At 40.3% G+C, this 22,015-nt stretch overlaps 1 protein-coding gene across 2 annotated transcripts in view; it reads left to right on the top strand.

The window, feature by feature from the left end:
• The first annotated feature begins 341 nt into the window (after positions 1 to 341).
• PARL (presenilin associated rhomboid like) overlaps positions 342 to 22,015 on the top strand; it is a 53,180-nt gene continuing 31,506 nt past the window's right edge. For both annotated transcript variants that reach the window (XM_004745105.3, XM_004745104.3), the window contains exons 1-4: positions 342 to 524; positions 10,639 to 10,834; positions 11,507 to 11,647; positions 14,231 to 14,279. In XM_004745105.3, coding sequence (XP_004745162.1) covers positions 400 to 524; positions 10,639 to 10,834; positions 11,507 to 11,647; positions 14,231 to 14,279 — 511 coding nt within the window. In that variant the 5' untranslated portion in view covers positions 342 to 399. The remainder of the gene's footprint in view (positions 525 to 10,638; positions 10,835 to 11,506; positions 11,648 to 14,230; positions 14,280 to 22,015) is intronic.

Genomic DNA, 22,015 nt, shown 5'->3' with positions numbered 1-22,015 from the left:
TCAAATAAACAAATAAAAATATATTTAAAAAAAAAGAAAGAGAAAAGAAAAAGGGCACTCACTTAGGTTAAGTGCCTGATACGTGGCGTTACTCAATAAATGCTAGTTTTCCCTTCTCTTTTTCCTCTGAACCTCATCCGCAAACCGGACGGAGGTCCAGGCGCTGTCCCGCGCCAGCCCCGCGTCCAGGCTCGCCGGGCCGGGAGCACCCAGCGGCGCCCGCGCAGCCCTCCGGGGCGTGCAGCTTCGGCTCGGCGGGGCGTGGGGGCGCTCTAGACTGCACCTGGAGCTCTATGGTCTTTTAAAAAATTTTTGCACACCCACCCCCCGCTCGCCCCGGAAGTGGTTCCGCGGCAGGGGTTGGTAAGGTCGGGCCATGGTGGGGCAGAGGTTGGGAAGATGGCGTGGCGAGGCTGGGCCCAGAGAGGCTGGGGCTGTGGCCAGGCGTGGGCTCAGCCGGCGAGCGGCCGCAGCTGCGAGGAGCTCACTGCGGCCGTGGCCCCGCCGCGACTGCTCGGACGCAGGTAATGACCGCCGCTCCGGGCTTCTTTCCCCTCGGACCCTCAGCTTCGGCCGAGCATCCTCGGGGGCGCAGGCCACGCAGGCCTGTGGGTCGGCCTTGCCCTCACCCATCTCTTCCTCTCTCTGTCCCACTTTCCCCTCTCGCCTCGCCAGCCCTCGCTTCTCGCCGTGCCACCGTGCCCCCAGCCGGGGTGCCCAGTGACCGACCCCGGCGCAGCTTTCCGTGAGCCCGCGCGGTCTACCCCTTTCCCCTCGGGAAGGACGTGAGGGGAAGGGGAAATAGTCTCTGAGGCCTGCGTGCCGCGCCTCATAATCCCGCGAAGAAGGTATTGGACCCATTTTTTAAGTGAAGCAGTTACACAGATGATGCAATGGCAGAACCGATTCTCTATCAGTCTTTATAAACCTGTGTTCTACTTCAAGTTACTTTCGTCAGCGTTTAGAGAACCAAGGGAAGACGGAGTCAAAGGGCATTTGCCTTCTTCACAGTCAAAAGAGAGGCTTTTCTGTTGAAGAATGGAGAGCTTGGAATAGTTTCCAGATGATTTGGAAAGAAAACGAAAGTACTGGTTTTCCCAAGTAGAAGCTGTATGAAGAGTATGCTTCATCAGTATTTGCTGCTTTTAAGTCCGTTTTGAAGAGGAGAAAAGTCCCTCAGCTGTCCAAGAGCTTGATGTGTGGTTTTTTTTTTTAAGACTTTATTTATTTATTTGACAGAGAGAAATCACAAGTAGGCAGAGAGGCAGGTAGAGAGAGAGAGAGGAGGAAGCAGGCTCCCTGCTGAGCAGAGAGCCCGATGCGGGACTCGATCCCAGGACCCTGAGATCATGACCCGAGCCGAAGGCAGCGGCTTAACCACTGAGCCACCCAGGCGCCCGCTTGATGTGTTTTTTACTGGAAATTTGTTCCTGTTCTTTAATCCAGAGTTGCAACCTTCTCGGTTTTCTGAGTAGGTTCCAGATGCCTGAAATTCCATCTGATTGATGTTAGCAAGTTTAGGTAGAATGTTCAACAGAGGGGCTAGCCAGTGGCAAATAACTGAGGCTCCAATATGGTGGAGCCATTGCTTAATTTTAAGAATCACCCAGAGTGTTTGTAGACTATATTTCCCAGGTCCCAGCCTAGTTCTGTCAAGTCAGAAGTTGGGGGTGGGAGGTGCGGGGAAGTGGAAGAACCTGTAGTGCTTGCAAGCACTCCCAGGTGAATTGGATTAGGGATTTGTGAAAACTTGCGTACATTGTAGCTTAACTTCATACACCTTAACTTGGAGCTTCAGGCGCTAATCTTAAACTCCTGGGGAGACGGAGAATGAGGAGGTCAGGTGGAAGTAGTGATAGATTTCAGCTGTCCAAATTGCAGAATTTATTCCAAATCCCAGCCAAAATTGCATGGTTCGAGGGGGAGGAGGAGGAATGAATATGGCTATCAGGAAGCAACAGGTGTGGTAATATTAAAAATATGTGTTAGGAAGGGAAAGCAAAGGAACTATAACTTGATTAATGAAGAGCCTCCAGTATAAAATGGAGACCATTTGAAACAAAACAAAACAAAAACAAATGAAGGTGTGATGTTGACAATTAGCCCCTATTTTTTTTTTTTTACGTTTTCTGTTTATTTGTAAAGTTCGAAAATGACATTTTTGTGGTTGCATAGAAAAATATGCGTTTCAAGAGAATGTAGGTAAACCTGAAATAGAGTATTTACCCGCTCACCTCTGGAAATAAGCACTTAATAGGAAGAATGAGTTACCTTGTATGTAACTTTATTTGGTCTGCTTTGACTTCCTGTGGTTCTAAGATTAGTATACAGAAGAATGAAGTTAGAGATAAAAAGCAGAGTTAAAAAAGCAGAGTTCTGGGGCCCAATCCTTGTGTTTCTGATGTGATAGGCCTGAAGTATGGCTGAGAATTTGCCATATAGGTAATGATATAAGAGTTCTGTAAACTGTGGCAGGCCCAGTGCAGCCCACCAGCTAAAAATGGTTTCTACGTTTTTAAAGGGGTGTAAAGCAAAACAGTATGTGACATTTGTTTTCTTCATAAAAACTAAAATATTAACTATCTGTCTCTCTACAGACAAAGGAAAAAATCTCAGGCTCTTTAGAAACTTTACCATTGTCAAATTTCTGGCAGCACTTCTAAGAAATGGTTTAGGCTTAAAAGAAGCCTGCATAATTTCAGTTGTATGAAACTAAGAGAGTAGTTGGTGGTTCAGTTATTTTCCCTGTTTAATCTACCATTTATTGACTCCAGATGAGTTTTAAGAAAATTTTGTCATGCAAGTGTTTATGTAGAATTCCCCACTCCCCTAAATACATTTATTTTCTTTTAAAGTGGAATGAATCTATTGTGTGTATGCTTGGACATATGTTATCTCCATTTGAACAGCAGGCCATTTCTACTTCATAAAAATCTTTAGAAACATAGACATCAGTGCTGACTTGTACATATATCTAAGTTGCACTGTTAAAAATTCACAAAACTATGTTTTCACTCACCATTAAGCCAATTTATACATAGGTATGACTTTTTCTGTTTAAAAGTTAGGGGATCATGTTAAAAAACTGAACCATAGGGCGCCCGGGTGGCTCAGTAGGTTAAAGCCTCTGCCTTTGGCTCAGGTCATGGTCCTGGGATAGAGCCCCTCATTGGGCTCTCTGCTCAGCGGGGAGCCTGCTTCCTCCTCTCTACCTGCCTCTCTGCCTACTTGATCTCTGTCTGTCGAATAAATTAGTAAAATCTTAAAAAAAAAAACAAAACTGAACCATAACAATTATATGACTAGTAGTAAGTCAGATATTGATGAGATCTTCCCATTTTGAGCACATTAGACTGCTTTCACAAATGACTGGTTATTGGTGGAAGGACCAAAGCAGCAGAGCTAAAAGGCAGGTCTGCCTTCATGAGTTGGTATATACCTCTAATGACCCTTTCCTCCCATTCCACTCTCTGTACCATCCATTTTATCATGTTGTTTCTCTTTGGTTTCTGAACTTATTTCAGGTGAGTGATTCATTAAGGTTTTTTTGTTTTTTTTTTTTTGTTTGTTTTTAGATTTTTATGTATTTATTTGAGAGAGGGGGGGGGGTAAAGGGTAGAGGGAGAAGCAGACTGCTTGCTGAGCAGGGAACCTTACGCGGGGCTTGATCCCAGGACTCCAGAATCGTGACCTGACCTGAAAGCAGGTACTTAACGACAGAGCCATCCAAGTGCCCCTAAGACATTTATTTTTCCATCTTTTGCACCAATATGAATGAGTAGAGCTAAAGAGCCTAAGCTTGTAAATATGGTCTCAAACATTTGGAATTAGAAACATTTATCATCCTTTTCCATGTTTTTGCATTTTAAGAAATGTAGAACAAAAGCTCCATAAGGGCAGAATGTACCTTGTCATATAAGGTGTGATGAAGTACTTCATCTAAAAGCATTTTTGTAGTAATTGAAAACCCAACTCCAACCAAATTCCTAAGCAAATTAGGAAAATTTATTGGTTTATGCAGTTAAAAAGTCCAGAAGTCAGGGCGCTTGGGTGGCTCAGTGGGTTAAAGCCTCTGCCTTCGGCTCAGGTCATGATCTCAGGGTCCTGGGATTGAGCCCTGCGTTGGGCTCTCTGCTCAGTGGGGAGCCTGCTTCCCCCTCTTTTCTCTGCCTGCTTGTGATCTCTCTCTATCAAATAAATAAAATCTTAAAAAAAAAAAAAAAGTCCAGAAGTAGGACTGGCTTCTAATGAGGCAAGATTTGGTGTTTTAGATTGTCACCAGGATTCCATTTTTCTCCAGGGCTTGGCTCTGCTTCCCAAACGTTGGCTTTATTTTCTCAACATGCTCTCCTTGTCGTAAGATGGCTGTCAGAAGTTCTTGGGGCTCTATACTTCTAGGTTCACATCCAGCAGAAAAAGTTTTCCAGTATTACAGACAAAATCTTGAAATTCACTGGACCAGATTGGCCTGATTGGGATTCATGTCCATTCTTGAATCCCTTGAAATTGTCAGAGAGTGGAGTCTATAGATTGGCTAAAGCCAGTCAGGAGCTTGGTGTGCCTCTCCCAGCCAAATGGCTGGAAATTCCAGTGTACTATTAGGAGAGGGGGGGGAAAGGACCTGGATGCTGGGAGTTGGTGAGGAAACTCTCTCTATTGTCCTCTATGATGAAACTTTTGTGTTCGAATTCTTTGTTAAAATTTGAATTCTTGTTAGTCCTGGTAGATAGGATTACCCTGTAAATAACCATTCAAATTTAAGTAGAAATTTTGTTAGGGATTAAGTTCTTGCTCCTTGCTATTAAAAGTGGTTTGTGAACTAGCACTTTAGGCATTATCTAGGACAGGAGTGGCAAACTTATTTTGTGAAAGGCCAGATAGAAAATGACAGGGCCACATATGGTCTCTGTCACATACTCTTTTACTTTATATCACTCTTTAAAAATTCAAAAACCATTCGTAGCTGGCAGGCCCAAACCACCCTGCAAGCAGAAGTTTGTCAGTTTGTGAGTTTGTTTAGAAATGCAGAATTCATATTTTCCCCACCCCAGACTTAGTGATTTAGAATCCGATATCAGCAAGATCTCCGGGTGATTTGTATGTATACTAAAGTTTTCCCTAAACCTGAGGTAGATCAACCCTGGGTGAATATGAAAATCACCTGGATAGCTCTTTAAAATACTGATGCCTTTGTCCCACCTCTGGAGACTCTAATTGCTATGAAGTGGAGCCATAGCACAAAATATTTAAGAGCTCACTAGGCACTTCTAATATGTAGTATAGGGAAACAAAAGCTGTTTTCCCTCTACCAGTCTTAGGTTCGTTGGCTCCGTAAATTAGACTGAGAAAAGATAGATTAGCAAGAGAAAAACCAGCTTATGAATATGTCCATTGCATATACACATGGCAGTACTCCTTGGTGAGTAATACAAAGGATGGTTAGAATTTGGGCTTACATTGCGTTTTAAAGAAAGAATAGCAAAGTTTTAGAGAAATGATAAGAGAAGGGAAAAGGACTTCGTTCCTAGGGCAGCAAACTGAGGAGGCAATATATCAGGGAACTAATGGATATAAGGGCACTTAGTAAATTTTTTCTGGTGCCTTCTCTGAGCACATAAAGGTCTAGAGTTGTCTCATGATTCTGTTTTTCCTGGTAGAGGGTAGTGGGTATACCTTCACAAAATTATATCCTGCTTTTAGGCAGATGGGGGCAGAGCAGAGAGTTTTAATTGTATCTGCTTCTCATTGGCCCTCAGTCCAAGATAGTCCTTATGGCAAAGTGGCATGTTCTGCTGCTCTTCAGGAACCAGGATTGAGCACTACTGTTCTAAGACTAAGCTTTCATGGTCATAACTGTCTCTGCTGCAACTGATGTGGTAGATTAAAATACATGGTTGTAATAATTCACAGCTCCTCTCCTCCAGAGTTATCGATTTCCCTGTTCCCTGAAGCTGGGTTGGTCTTGTGATTTGCTTTGATCATTAGCAAGTGGCAGAAATAATGTGCAAGGTCCACAGTCTGAGCCTCAAGAGGCCTTGCAGCTTCTACTTTTTTCCCCTCTTAGAATACTACTCCCACTCCCACTCCTAGCCGGTTGATTACTGAGAGGCCATTCCGGCTGACTGACGACCAGTCCAAGCTCTTGGTGTGGGAGTGAAGCCAGCTTCGACTGCCCATCTCCAGTTGAGCACCCAAATGACAGATTGCATGAGTGACTCTAGGGGAGACAGGAAGGACTGCCCAGTTGAGGGTGGCTAACTTACAAAGTCTTGAGAAATAATATTGGTATCAGGACAGTTAAGTTTTAGGGTGGTTTGCAATAATACATGAGACAACTGGGGAAGTTTCTGTCAAATCAGGATCTGCTGACCAGAGTAAGTACTATGCTGCCTTCACCATTATTTTCACTTGCAAATCAAATCAATGCATTGTCTTGCTTTCTTACTAAACTCAATTCCGACTTAAGGTATTGAACCAGTGTAACAATGACCAAAAGGATACCTGCGAAATGAAGTTTTTAGCTTTCCGGCCCCTGTGGCTTATGAATGTGTGCTAGTTAATAGAAATAGGTGTATGGTGAACCAATACATTGTACTTAGTTCTGTCAAACCAGTTCTATGTGTCCAACCGTAATTCCCCAATACGTGTATATATTCTTAATATATGTATTCTGCATCTGACCTTAACCCCAGGCTAACTTGTGTAATATATTCTCCATGTCCTTGGCCCCACACGTATGTCTAAGGTAAATACTGTTCTAGGCAAAAGGTCTGGCTTTGCTTCAAGTTTAGATTCCCAGATTGCTGGTGTGTTTATGCTCCTTTTCAAACATTGCACTTCAGAATTTTAAATGAGGTGATGAACTGTAGAAAAAGTAATCTTTATTCGAGCCAAGTGAATACTTGTCTTTATTCGAGCCAAGTGAATACTTGTCTTCTATTATTACACTACTGACAATATAAAATAGTCTCATCTTTCACATTTCTTGGTCTAATAAGAAAAGAAAAGCCAGAAAACAACACTTAGTTACAAATTGTGATCTTTAAAGGGAACATATTCAGGATACCTGGGTGCTCAGTCGGTTCAATATCTGTCTTCGGCTTGGGTCATGGTTCCAGGGTCCACTTGTGTGGAGTCTGCTTCTCCCTCTCCCTCTGCCTGCTGCTCCTCCTGCTTGTGCGCTTGCACCCTCTCTGTGTCTCTGACAAATGAATAAAATCTTAAAAAGAAGTAAAGGGAACATATTCCTGTTACTTTATGTCACACCTTTGTTTTTTGGCCCCAAAGTGGTGGTAGTACTTTATTTTACTAACCCAGCTCTATGTTATCTTGAATTGTTTAATAAAAATTAAATCCCCCCCCAAATAAATAAAAATTAAATCCAATTGTAAAGGATTAACATTTGCCACATTAAAGGTGTTAATAGTGATGCATTTGGCTATAAGTAAATTTACTGTTTAAGTAAGTGAGGGGGTATAGTTAGCATAATATAGTAGAGGTAAGTGGCTACTGTCTGCCTAGCTCAAAATTATCAAGGTTAGTGTTTGAATCCCTTAACCTTTCTTTTGGCATTCTGGGTAACTGCCTGAAGAAATCTAGTTATTACATTCCTTATTCAAGGCAAAAAGAAGGGGCAGAGGTATGACATTGCTGAAATATCCATTTTTATAGATAAATCATTCCCAGAGGTACATAAAAATTCTTGTCTCTCATTTTGTCAGAACTCTGTAATATGGCCACCCTATGCCCTAAAGGAGGCTGGAAAAGTGAAGATACTTACTTACCTTTTTAGCCTCTGTAGAAAAAGGCAAGAGAAAAAGAAATACAGATTTGGGATTAGCTGTTTAACTGTATTTGGCAAAGGATATTCTTAATACTAGTAAGAGAGCCATGAAGGGAGTTCAGAGTTATTCAGAGCAACATTGGCTTTTTTGAATAAGTACATCACTTTTCAAAATAGATTTACTTGAAAGAAATAGCACTTATTTGGAAGTATAAATTATGGATTATTAAAGTTTCAAGGCAAATTACTTTTTATTTTTTTTAAAGATTTTATTTATTTATTTGACAGAGACAGATCACAAGTAGGCAGAGAGGTAGGCAGAGAGAGAGAGAGGAGGAAGCAGGCTCCCTGCTGAGCAGAGAGCCTGATACGGGACTCGATCCCAGGACCCTGAGATCATGACCTGAGCCGAAGGCAGCGGCTTAACCCACTGAGCCACCCAGGCGCCCCTCAAGGCAAATTACTTTATTGCCATAACCCATCCTCACCATGTGACTTCTGAGAAATGAAACTGTGGAGTGGACTCAGTGTTGAAGAAAGAGCATACTAGGCAAGTAATAGTAATAATAGTCACTATGCCATTTTTCTGAGTTTTGGTTTTTTCCAGATGCCTACTAGACACCACCTGGATATCCTACAAATGCTAGCAATACTTTATTTTTGTAACTATAAAGTGCATAGCCATGGATTCTGATGAATGTATATACCTGTGGAACCACCACCTAAAGAGAAACATTGTTTTGCTCAACAGTGTTTTTGAGTTTCCTCTATAATGTGTGATCAGTAGTTTCTTTGCTGAGTAGTACTCCATTGTATGAATATACCACAGTTTGTCCTTTTCCCTTTTGACAGTTCTGGTTTTTAGCTACTAGAAATAAGAGCTACCATGACCACAAGCATTTGAAATACTGCCCAAGATGGAATTCTTCATGCCTTATCTTACAGTTCCCTATTTTGGTGTTTCTGAGCTTCCTTGTCCTGGTGAATAGTACCACCTTCCTTTCAGTTACTCAAAATAGAACCAAGTCATTCTTGACCCCCTTCTTTTTTCTAACAGATAATTATTGACCTTTTCTTTATTAGGGACTGGGCTTGGTGGTAAAGAGTGAATACAAAAGTAATTTTCCAGTTGTGGTACAGGCAATAATAGACATAAGTCGAAAAGTCTATGCAGGATGCTTTGGAACTCTGCGAGTATAAAGGAGACACCCACCCTAGTTGATGAAGGCTTCCTGGGAGGAGAAAAATGAATTTTCAGGGGCACAATAGTGTTAACAAAAGGATATACCAAGGGAGTAGCATTGCTGAGCATTGCTGGGAGGATGAAGAATCATTGTGGGGTTTAAAGCAAGGGAGTGAATTAGAATGGGGCAATATAGGAAGCAATGAGGTATGTTAGGAAAAAGAGTATTCCAGGTCAGAAGGCATGAGCGGAGTTGAATGGGAATTTGGGAGAGATTTTTGACACTCTGAGAAGGCATTTGAGGGACCATTGAATGTTTGGGGAAAAGTGATAAAGGAATAACATGCAACATGGTAAAATGTTTGCAGTTAAACAGGCATGAAGTGAGGAACTAGGAATGAAAAAAAAGTTTTTATTTGACAGAGTTGGCTTTTAATTGGATGGAAAAGAATAAAGGCGAGAACACCGAAATGACATCTAGGTTTTTAACCTCAGTGATTGATAAACTGTTGTCCCTCTGAAAGAATGAGGAAGTCAGAAAATGGAGCTGTTATAGAGGAGGAGTTTCCTTTTGAATATATTGGTTTTAAAGTAATTGAGAGCATATCCAAATGGAAATACTCAATATATAGTTTGAAATACAAGGCCAGAAGATTGAGGTTAGGACTAAAGAAATATATTTGAATCATTTACTTAGAAGTCATATTGGCCACAGAAATACATTTATTCTTTTAGTCAACTGAAGTGTTGGAAGACCTGATTTCTGCTTTCAAGGAGCTTTGAGTTTAGGAGGATGGTATGTTTAGAGTACGATGAGAACAAACAGGAAAGGGCCTCTGCTTTGTCAGTGTAGGGGAAGTGTTAAAAAATTCTTCATGAATGTATATGGATTGAGTTTGAATAGAGAACATGTAAAAGAACTATTGGAGCCTATGAGGATATCTGTCACTAAGGGATAGGTGAAAAGAGGAGAAGCCATCAGGAAAGTGAATTTGAATAGGGAATGCAATCTTATAGGAACTAGGTAGGGCTGGTAAGTGTGATCAGTAGTGTCAAATGTTTTAAGGTATGGCTGTGAGGGCTCAAAGCAACAAAACCCTTTACAAAACATTTGGTGGGTGTCCCTAGAACTGAGTGAAAAAAACATGGGGAGAAGTAGGGAAAATCCATCGACTTAGAATGATAGTACTTCTATAAAAGAAAGCAATTATTTGAATTTGGAGTGCCCTTGAGGATGATACTTACATTTGAATGTTTGATAATACTTACATTTAAATGTTTGTTCTGGAAATTGACCATACTTCAAACAAAATAACAAAACCATTTTGTGCAGATTCAAACTGATAACTTGGAATTCTCCAGCCTTTTACCAGACTGCATACTGTGTATAGGGGAATCATTCAAATGATTTTTCTGATTGATACACAGTTAACAGCCCTAACAGGTTCCCTTTAAAGTTCCCATAGTTTGTGTGTCTACATCTCCTTTTTTGGAAGGGCACAGTTCTGTGTTTTGACTTAGAATCCTAGCTCAGAGTAGGCATGTTGGCTTCTTTGGGGCTATAGGGTGAGAATAAACTGAGATGTTGATGATGCAGGCCAAAGAGTGAGGCTTATGGAGGTTGATGTTTGCAAAATGCAGCTGTTGCTAATCTCTTATTTTCCCCTTCAAGGTTTAACTTTTTTATTCAGCAAAAATGTGGATTCAGAAAAGCACCCAGGAAGGTTGAACCTCGAAGATCAGACACAGGAACAAGTGGTGAAGCATACAAGAGAAGTGCTTTGATTCCTCCCGTAGAAGAAACAGTCTTTTATCCTTCTCCCTATCCTATAAGGACCCTTGTAAAGCCCTTGTTTTTTACTGTTGGGGTAAGTGCTTATGCAACTAGGAGTTACCTACCTTGCCGCTGCTATAGTAGTGAAATACTGTTTGTCTTATTTGGGCTTGCTTAAAGACAAGGGGAGGGGAACTTAAAGGATACGGGTGGTGTCTAGGGTCATAAATGATGATGGGAGAACATGAATTTAATAATTGCTATTATTATTTTTAGTTTTTAGAGTGCAAATGCACTTGCGTGAGTTGGGGGGTGTGGAGGGAGAGAATCTTAAGCAGCCTTCACACTGAGCATGGACCCAGTCATAGAGCTTGAGCTCACCACCCTGAGATCATGACTTGAGTGGAAATCAAGAATCAGAAGCTTAACCTATTGAGCCGCCCAGGTGCCTCTAATAATTCCTGTTAGAATCTGGTTCACTTATGTATGCCCTGGAGAAGAAACTTATGGGCCTCTTATTTGAGATAACATTTCATGCGATATTTTGAATTTTATTTGAAATTTCTAGCTGTAAACAGGCCCCAGGGTATAGTAAAGTTAATAAATAGTTAAGTATTCTCTTCACCTAATAAGGTTTCACTATGCCTAATGTTCCTGTTCCTTCTCTTGGTTTTGTAAGAAGCAATGAAAATGAAATACTGTCCTTGGAACTCTGTGTTGATCTTTCTCTCTTGAATTTATTTTGTGATATATTAATTTTGTATAGTTTACAGGCTGTGCATTTGGATCAGCTGCTATTTGGCAGTATGAATCACTGAAATCCAGGGTCCAGAGTTACTTTGATGGTATAAAAGCTGATTGGCTGGATAGCATAAGACCACAAAAGGAAGGAGACATCAGAAAGGAGGTAAAGATAAAGATGGCTTTCTTTGTTCTAGTTGAGCGCAAGTTTTGAAGTCTGGTTATTTGTGAAGTGTTAGTGATTGATAACATTTAGATCAGTAGATACAAAGTTACTGAACTTGATCTTTTTTAGAGTCATTGCATTGAAGTGAGTATCCACGCTTTGTATGTATCAAAAATCACTGTGGATAGTTGCTAAAAATTAATGTGTTAGGGGTCTCAGTTATACTAAAGTTTAAGGGCTACTAAGCATCTGTGCCTTAGATGTAGAGATATTATGTGGATTTTAAAAAGCCTCTCTGTGACATGTTTACATACCTCTGATAAATACCCACTGTGGAGTATTTCTAACTGCCCAGAGAATGAGGATGCAAGAAAAAGGTACAAATATAGACCTTTCCATAATTTTACACGCAAGCTGGTGACCCTCTTTCAGTTTCTTAACTCATTTTTTACCAGCACTGCCTTTAAGATAAAACATATTTATTTCACTTGACAATACTTACTGAGCATTGAGGCCCTAAGTTAATATGTGGTTCATTTGGTTTTCATGCACTTTTGTTTTGGGTTTGTTTTTGTTTGTTTTGTTGCTCTTTTTTTTTTTTTTTTTTTTTAAGATTTTATTTATTTATTTGACAGACAGAGATTACACGTAAGCAGAGAAGCAGGCAGAGAGAGGAAGGGAAGCAGGCCCCCTGTTGAGCAGAGAGTCCGATGTGGGACTCGATCCCAGGACCCTGAGATCATGACCTGCGCCGAAGGCAGCAGCTTAACCCACTGAGCCACCCAGGCGCCCCTGTTGCTCTTTTTTTTTGATGACACATGCGTCTGCACTTGAGAAAAGGTTGCTGACCTCTTAATTTTCTCCTAATGGTAATTCAAGGTTCTTCGAAGTATAAAGAAGTATTCATTCTTCATTTTCCTCATAGACATATGCAGAAAGCCTGAACCTTAGCTGTTTTAGTAGGCTTTGTGTCAGAAGGACAATGGGTATAATTATTTGCAGGTGAAAGTGACAGTAGCTAACTGATTTATTCAGCACCGCGTGTTTGAGAAGATAGTAACACTGATCTGTTCCATAATCCTGGATTCCTTAGAAAGCTACAGCATGTCTATATTAGAAAGTTTTTTTTTTTTTTTTTTGGAAGATTTTATTTTGGAGAGCTTGAATGAGAGAGTGCGCGCATGTGCAAGTGCAAATACATACATGTGCTTGAGCAGGGGAGGGCAGGTGGAAAGGAGAGGCAGAGAATCTCAAGCAGATTCTACCCTGAGTGTGGAGCTCAATTTCACCACCTTGAGACCATGACCTGAGCTGAAACCAAGAGCTGGATGTATAAACAACCGAGGCACCCAGGTGCCCTATGTTATAGTTTTGATGGTTCACATGGTTCCCTAGAATGGTGAAAAGTGATGTAAGAAAAAGACATAATCTTTATCCAAAGATGGATTGGTTTGTAGTGAAATGATAGGTTATAAAATATAAAATCCATGCCCGTTAAAATTAAAACAATATCTAAATATAACATAGGAAGTGAAAGCCCTGGGAACCCCTGCCATACTGCTACATGTGTGGGGAATAAGGTCTGAAAGCTCATACACAAATTATAAATATAAAAATGGCATGATTATATATGGGTCTGTAATTTTTTTTAACCTCAGATTTCTGTATTAGTATCCAAAGTGTGGTTTAATATCATAATTAGAATATATTTTTTATTTTAAAACTTTTTTATTTTTTTTTTAAGATTTTATTTATTTATTTGACAGAGATCACAAGTAGGCAGAGAGGCAGGCAGAGAGAGAAAGGAGGAAGCAGGCTCCCGGCGGAGCAGAGAGCCCGATGTGGGGCTTCATCCCAAGACCCCAGGATCATGACCCGAGCTGAAGGCAGAGGCTTTAACCCACTGAGCCACCCAGGCGCCCCTTTATTTTAAAACTTTAATCATGGAGAAATTTCAAACAAATATAAAAAAAGAGAAAAAGTATAATGAATGCCTGTCATCCACCTTCAGTGATTATTGACATGGGGCCAACTTTGTTTCATTTAGTCCTCTTTGTTTCCTTTTCTGCCCTGCCACTGATTACTATAAAGCAAATCCTAGGCATATTTCAGTGTGTGTCTCTGAAAGATTAGGCTTCTCTCTTTTTTTGAACCTCAAGTTACTATACCTTAAAAGGTCGTTTTAGAAAATATTTTGGTTAGAATTTTAAAACTAGATTGGACCTGGTGAATAAATCACGTAAGCTTGATACCTGTATCTCTCTGATAGTGTGCTGGGTGCTTTGTTATTAATATTCCTCACAACAATATTGCTCCGTATCTACTGTCTCCATTTTATAGATCAGAAAACTGAAGTTTAGAAGTAATTTGTCTGAGGTCACAGAGCTAAACAGTGACTCTGTGGAGAATGTAGACTAAAGCCCATGTGTGTCCATTTTACCACATACCTGTTAAGTCTGTGTACTGGTAATTTTTGCACGTGAGAAATCTTATTATGCGCAAAGCATTTTCTCACTGTTTTTTCATTTTCTTACCCTGAAAGTGTTTACCATATGGTGATAGGCAATTTTCCTTCTATTTTAGATTAACAAGTGGTGGAATAACCTAAGTGATGGCCAGCGGACTGTGACAGGTTTGTGTTAGCTTACACGTTTTAGCCATTCAAGGGAAGAGAAATCAAACCAAAAGGTACAGTATGTCACAGTCAACAGCTTTTGTACCCTGCTCACCAGTGGTTTAGACGACAGTCTCTGTACCTTCAGGCTAATGTAGTAGTATAAAAAGTATTGTGGCTTAAAGGTGTACGTGATGCAGTGGGTCACTTATTTTAAATTTCGATCTAGTATGTTACTGATTAAATAATCTATCTTTGTTGTAGAATCCTAGCTTGTGAAACAGGTTGAGTAATTACTTATCCTCTTAAAGAAATTAAAGGGGACATTGATTAAGTACCTTCTTTATGCAGAATGCTTTATACACATTCTCTCCCTACCTCACAGGGTTGCTTACCGGGTAGTTATCTCCCTTTTTACCAATAAGGAAACTGGCTTTCAGAGAAGGAACTTTTCAGAGGTCACACTGCTAGTAAGTAGTAGAGCTAAGTTTCAAAACCCAGGTCTGTCTCATTCTAAAGCTAATTTTCTCTTTACTGCACCATGCTGTTTTTAAAGTCTTCCATTTATTAAATCAATGTAAGCATGCCATGCATGTCACCATGATAATTTAATTTTTGTTCTTTGTAAATTTTTTCAGAAAGATAAATCTGGCTCTTCAATGTAACAGTTGTACAATATTTTATGGACTTAGTTATTTGAGAAATTTGGGGAAATGGATTTGAAAGTCTAACAATTGTGCAGATAGGAAAAAATCTTCTAGAGAAATAATAGCAAAATACTGCTTTTTCTTAAATATGGTTAGACTTAATGGTACTCTTAATCTTCTTTACCTACCTAAGAGGAGAAAAGGTGCTTATCTTTCCTCCTTTGGGCTCCTTCCTTTGTCTAGAAGGTTTACGTTTTCTGTCTCCGTGTTGGAACCTGAACTGGTCTTCAGGCTTAGGGTTTGGACATTGCTTCCTGCAGGAAGTGTAACCAGGCCAAAGTGAGCTTGTTCCTGTGTGAACTATAGGTAGAGACTGCACCAGGTGGAGTTGCCTCACAGTTATCTTTATTTGTACGAATAAGGATACCATGCGGAATAATTTCCAAATCCATGACTCCCTAAACAGGGGTAGACAGGCTCCTTTTATCAGGGCTTGGGATGAATATCGAGAAGGGTAAAAGATTTTATTATAATGAAGCAGAGATAACAGGCACTTGCTGATTCATCTGCATAGTGTTGTTCGTCAAATGTTTCTTTTTCTGTTACAGCAGTTCATTAGTTTTTAAAAGATAAAAGTGACAGGCAGAAACTTCTGGGAGTTTCCTGAGTTCGGTGGGTCAGGGGGTCTTGCCAATAACAGAGGTGCTTTGATTTTTCTGAACTCACTGTGCTTTGTGATCATTTATTTTTTATTTTTTAAGATATTATTTATTTTAGGAGCACCTGGATGTCTCTGTTGGCTAAACATCATTCTTCATCTCAGGTCAGGGTCCTGGGATTGGCCCACATTGGCTCCCTGCTCATGGAGAGCCTGCTTCTCCCTTTGCCACTCTCCCTGCTCGTGCTCTCTCATTCTCTCACTCTCTCTCAAATACAGAAATAAATAAAATCTTAAAAAAAGATTCTATTTCTTTTAGAGAGCGCTAATGTGTGAGTTGAGGGAGGAGCAGAGGGAAAGGGAGAAAATCCTTAGAGCAGACTCCTGCTGAGTGAAAATCCTTAAAGCAGACTCCCACCCCCACTTCCCAACCTCTGACCTCGGGCTTGATCCCAGGACCCCAAGATCATGACCTGAGCTGAAATCAAGAGTCAGACACTTAACCAACCGAACCCTCCAGGTGGCCCACACTTTTTAATCATTTATAACACAACTTGCCTTATGTATTTGTACATGCAATGTCCTTGAGGACAATGAGAGTTTTCATTTTGTTATAGCAACTAGCATGTGTCTTGCACACACTAAAGGCACTTGATTAAAATCTGTTAAGTAAATGATTATTGAATGGGCTCTTGAATCAAAGGATTGAGATTTTCAAAGGTATATTGCCATACTGTAGAATTGATTAGTCAGTAAGGTCTTAATAAATATGATGCCTTCAAAGATAGCACTATAATAGCACATCTGTTTTCATTGGGATTAACAGGAGGTTTGGTTTATTTGCTTGTTTTTTAAACGTAACAAAAATTAACCTTAGGGTAGCCAAATTTTGATATTTTCAAAGTATCTCATAAGTAGTTGATACCTAGTGTTCTTTGAAGATGGTGAAGATTTTATGGCATTAAATATTTGAAGAAACATGGGATCAGAATTTATTTATTTTTTTAAATTTTGTTTATTAATTTTACAGAGAGAGATCACAAGTAGACAGAGAGGCAGGCAGAGAGAGGGAAGCAGGCTCCCTGCTGAGCAGAGAGCCGGATGTGGGACTCGATCCCAGGACCCCGAGATCATGACCCGAGCCAAAGGCAGCAGCTTAACCTACTGAGCCACCCAGGCACCCAGAATTTAAAACATTTTTCATCCCAGTAAATAGCTGATTCAAAGAAGTTGGTATTTGGACACCACTGAAAATCCGATTTCTTTACCCTAGCCTTTTGCTTTTCTCTTAGTCAAATCAGTTATTTGGCACAAAGGACCTATCAGTAGGGAGAGATGGACATTTTGATCTAACTAGCAACTTGAGTGTAAAGTGCTTTTGAACCACAGAAACATGAACAGTTATGCTAAATCCTTATTGTAAGATTATCTAAGTGATTTCTAAAGGCTGAGGAGTTGCTGCCCCTGGGAATCACTTTTTCACAGGTTCTACGGAACTGGCTTTGATCTCCCCCAGCCCCCTTTGGTTGGTTTGGGATTTTTTTTTTTTCCTGGTATTAATCTTCATTATTACACAGAAATATCTTCCTAAGCTTGACATTGCTTTGAAAAAAATTTTTTATATGTTCACTTGATATTTGTGGGAACATCCAGAAGCATTTTTCAAGTTAAAACTTATGCTTGGTGCTTTTACACTTCAGCTAGTCTCCTGTTCTGTTGCCTTAATCTGCAAGAGTTTTAAGCCTATCCTGGAGGTCCCTGGGCAAGCCCCAAGGAGAGTATTTCCCTTACCTTTCTAGCTTTCAGGTATGCCTGTGACATACCTGCAAGGTTTTCCTGTTAGCTCAGCAGAATGCTGACTTTACTATTTTGGGATTCAGGTAAAACAGAGAGAAGAACCTGCCAAAATATTGTATTTGATGAAGGAGGGGATGGGAAGAGAAATTTAAGAAAACATTGCCCCATTTTTCTCTATTAGTCCATATCTATCATCAGCTCCAAAGTTAGTCACTACTGCACTCTAGGGCCTTGCTCCTTCTGCTCCAACCTCTAAAGTTTATTTTTTATTTATTATTTCTTAAGATTTTATTTTTAAGTAGCCTCTACACTCCATGCGGGGCTTGAACTCACAACCCTGAGATCAAGAGTTTCATAGTCTACCAACTGAACCTGCCAGGTGCCCCTAGTTTCAATTTTCTTTACCCTTCTACCTTTCAAAGATTTTGAGCTGTACCTACTGGATTAAGGTCTGCTTTGCTGTTCCTGAAGTTTCTGGTAAGACAGTGCTCACTGGATCTAGCTAATCTTAACCTTTTAATTTGCCACTGTTCCTGAAATTCTTGACTTCTCAGGTTGCAGAAGTTATTTCTGGGTAAAGAACAAACTAATGTTTGAGTGCCAGTTAAGGTTCAAGTACTAGGGTAGGTACTTTACATACATGCTGTTATTATTGATCTTAATTGTAAGAGCCCTGTTAGTGGTATTCTTGATTGTTCAGATGGGATAACTGAGGCTCAAAGAGGTTGAATAACTTGTCTGAGCTAACACAGCTAGAAAGAGTAGTGATGGGGAATAAACTTTTTTTTTTCCAAACTCCATTCTTTTTTTTTTTTTTTTTAAGATTTTATTTATTTATTTGACAGAGAGAGGTCACAGGTAGACAGAGAGGCAGGCAGAGAGAGAGGGGGAAACAGGCTTCCTGCTGAGCAGAGAGCCCGATGTGGGACTCGATCCCAGGACCCTGAGATCATGACCTGAGCCAAAGGCAGCGGCTTAACCCACTGAGCCACCCAGGCGCCCATTCCAAACTCCATTCTTAATATACTTTTTGTTATATCTTTTCACTTTCTACTATAGCACATCACCATTAAACTACCTTTCTGGTGAACCACACTGCCTGCTCCCAGCCCACAGTATCTGGGTGTTTATATTGAGAGCCCAAATGGTAGTGACTTGTCCCAAGACAGCAGGCTGGCATTCGGGGATGAAAAGGAGCCCTTTTCTTCTACTTAGGTTAGTCTTTGTCATTGTAAAATGAATAAATGTGCATTGTAACAGGTTAAAATCCTGTTAAAGAATATGAACAGTGAAAAGTCTCTGTAACTGGAGACTTCCCCGTAATAACTACTGCCTTTTTAGTTACACTTATGTGTTCTTCCAAACAGTTTGTATATAGGCATTGATGCTTCTTTGCACCTGAATTTTTTTTGATTCTCTTAATATTTTAGAGGACGTTGTATCGATACAAGTAGGTCTGTTCTGTTTTATTGAAGTATATTTATATTGCACATGTCAGATGTACAGTTTTCACAAACTGAACACATCCATGTAATTAGCGCCCAGAGCAAGCAATGGAAATTACCAGCACCCTGGGCTCAGAATATTCTTTTTGATAGCACTGTAGTAGTTCATACCAATGAATACTATGTAGCAAATCTTCTCTTAATGGGTATTTAGGTTGGTTGTAGTCTTCTATAAATAATACTGGAGTGAATATGGTTATAGAGAGATATTTGCACCCTTTGCAAGCACGTTTTTAGGATGAGTTACTGGAAATAGACTTGTTGGGTCAGGGTAATTATAAATTAATTTTAATTTATTTTAAAATTAAAATTTTAAATACATTTAAAATTTTATGTGTTGTGAAATCTTAAAATAAGTTATATACCAATTTAAATATCCTTTAAGTCATTTAAGTCATTTATTTCTAAAAGTTGCTCACACAGGAGGTTACATATTCTCATCTACAGGGAAGATGCAGAGAAATAACCCCTTCTGTGGTTAGTTTGTAAAGGTCTTGATCTCCTTTACTGTGAATTTGTCCCATTCTTTCCATCTGTCCTTATCATTTTCTAACTATCTGCATCCCAGTTGGAGGCTTTAAGGTGAATGGTCTTTCTGTATTTCTTCTTGACTCCAGGAAGCTGTGGGACCAGTGCTTAACTAGTTTTGTTGATACTGCCCAGGAAAAGAAATTGTAGTCACTATCTGAGGCCAACCCTGTATGAGGGTGATCCTGTGCCTATAGTCCTGGTTCTCAGGGAACCTGAGGTAGGGGACCACTTGAGCTCAGTTCTTTGGTTGTCATGTATGTATATACTGGTCAGTGTCTGGGCTGGCCAGGTCTAGTTTCCTTCAGGTAGGAAAGCTGTGGGAGGGGGTGAGCTGCCCCACCATATGAGCAGAGGGTATTCTGTACTTAGCTACTGGACTCCAGGTGGGATAGTGAGTCCTTTTTCAGAAAAAGAGAAAAAGAGGTGGTCTTACCTTCCTTGGGCTAAGGAAAATGGACTGAGATTACTGAACCAAGCAGTGATTTCTAAATTGTGGTATATTTCTTTCAATCAAGATATTCTTCACATATCTTAAAATTTGCCTTTTAAAAGTATGCAGTTCAGTGGTTTTTCCTGAATTGATAGGATTGTACAACTGTCATCTAATCCCAGAACATTTTCTTTATCGCAAAAAGAAACTCCATACCTATTAACAGTCACTCCCCATTCCCGTCCTCACTTCAGCCCTAAGCATCCTATTATCTGTTTTCTTTCTTTATGGATTTGCCTGTTCTGGACATTTCATGTAAATGGAATCAACTTTGTGGCCTTTTGTGTCCACTTCATTAACTTAGTGTCATGTTTTCAGGGTTGATCTATGTTGGGGCACGTGTCAGTACTTCATTTCTTTTTATGGTCAGATAATATTACATTATGTGGATATATCCTGTTTTGTTTACTTATCTCTTGATGGACATTTGAGTTATTTCCATTTTTTGGCTGTTATGATAATGCAGTGGGCTTTTTTTTTTTTTTTTTAAGATTTTTTTTTTTTTTTTTTTTTTTTAATTTATTTAGTCAGAGAGAGAGAGCGAGAGCGAGCACAGGCAGACAGAGTGGCAGGCAGAGTCAGAGGGAGAAGCAGGCTCCCCGTGGAGCAAGGAGCCCGATGTGGGACTCGATCCCAGGACGCCGGGATCATGACCTGAGCTGAAGGCAGCTGCTTAACCAACTGAGCCACCCAGGCGTCCCTGCAGTGGGCTTTTTAATGTACATTTTCATGTAGCCATGTTTTCATTTCTTTTACTAATATATACCTCAAGTGGAATCATTGGGTCATGTGGTACTCATGTTTAACTTTTTTTTAAATTGTGGTAAAAATGTAAAAGGTACCATGTTAGCCATTTTTTTTTTTTTAAAGATTTTATTTATTTATCTGAGAGAGAGAGGGCGAGAGAGCGAACACAGGCAGACAGAGTGGCAGACAGAGGCAGAGGGAGAAGCAGGCTCCCCGCCGAGCAAGGAGCCCCATGTGGGACTCGGTCCCAGGACTCTGGGATCATGACCTGAGCCCAAGGCAGCTGCTTTTTTTTTTTTTTTTTTAAGATTTTATTTATTTATTTGACAGAGAGAGATCACAAGTAGGCAGAGAGGCAGACAGAGAGAGAGAGAGGAGGAAGCAGGCACCCTGCTGAGCAGAGAGCCCGATGCGGGACTCGATCCCAGGACCCTGAGATCATGACCTGCGCCGAAGGCAGTGGCTTAACCCACTGAGCCACCCAGGCATCCCCCATGTTAGCCATTTTTAAGTTGACAGTTCAGTAGTGTTAAGTATGTTTACATTGTTATGAAACATAGAACTTTTTTGTCTTGTAAAACTGAAAGTCTTTTTTTACTTTTCCTCCTCCCCCTCAGCCTCTAGTAACCACCATGCCACTTTGTTTCTGTAAATTTGACTGTAAACCTCAAATTTAAGTGGAATCCATCAGTACTTACCTTTTTTGACTGGCTTATTTCATTTAGCATAATGTCCTCAAGGTTCATCCATGTTGTAGCTTGTGATAAGAGTTCCTTCCTTTTTGAGGCTAAATAATTTATTTCATTGTGTATATATACCATATTTGTTCATGCATTCATTCATCGACAGACACATTTGAGTTGCTTCTATGTCTTGGCTATTGTGAATAGCGCTGCTATGAACATGGATATGCAAATAGCTCTGAGGTCCTGCTTTCAGTTCTTTTGGATACATACCCAAAAGTGGGATTGCTGGATTATGTGGTAGTTCTATTTTTAATTTTTTTTTTTTTAAAGATTTTATTTGACAGAGATCACAAGTAGGCAGAGAGGCAGGCAGAGAGAGAGGAGGAAGCAGGCTCCCTGCCGAGCAGAGAGCCGGATGCGGGGCTTGATCCCAGGACCCTGGGATCATGACCTGAGCTGAAGGCAGAGGCTTTAACCCACTGAGCCACCCAGGCACCCCTCTATTTTTATTTTTGTGAGGAATTTCCAATACTGTTTTCCATAGCAGTTGTACCATTTTTATTTTTAAAGATTTTACTTTTAAGTAATCTCTACATCTAACATGGGGCTTGAACTTACAACCCCGACATCAAGAATCACATACTCTGCTGACTGAGCCAGGCAGATGCCCTATGGTTACACATTTTACAGTCC

This window comes from Mustela putorius, unplaced genomic scaffold (assembly GCF_011764305.1).
Source record: "Mustela putorius furo isolate JIRA1106 unplaced genomic scaffold, ASM1176430v1.1 tig00003834_pilon_pilon_pilon, whole genome shotgun sequence".
NCBI lineage: Eukaryota > Metazoa > Chordata > Mammalia > Carnivora > Mustelidae > Mustela > Mustela putorius.
This window is presented reverse-complemented; position numbering and strand designations above follow the sequence as displayed.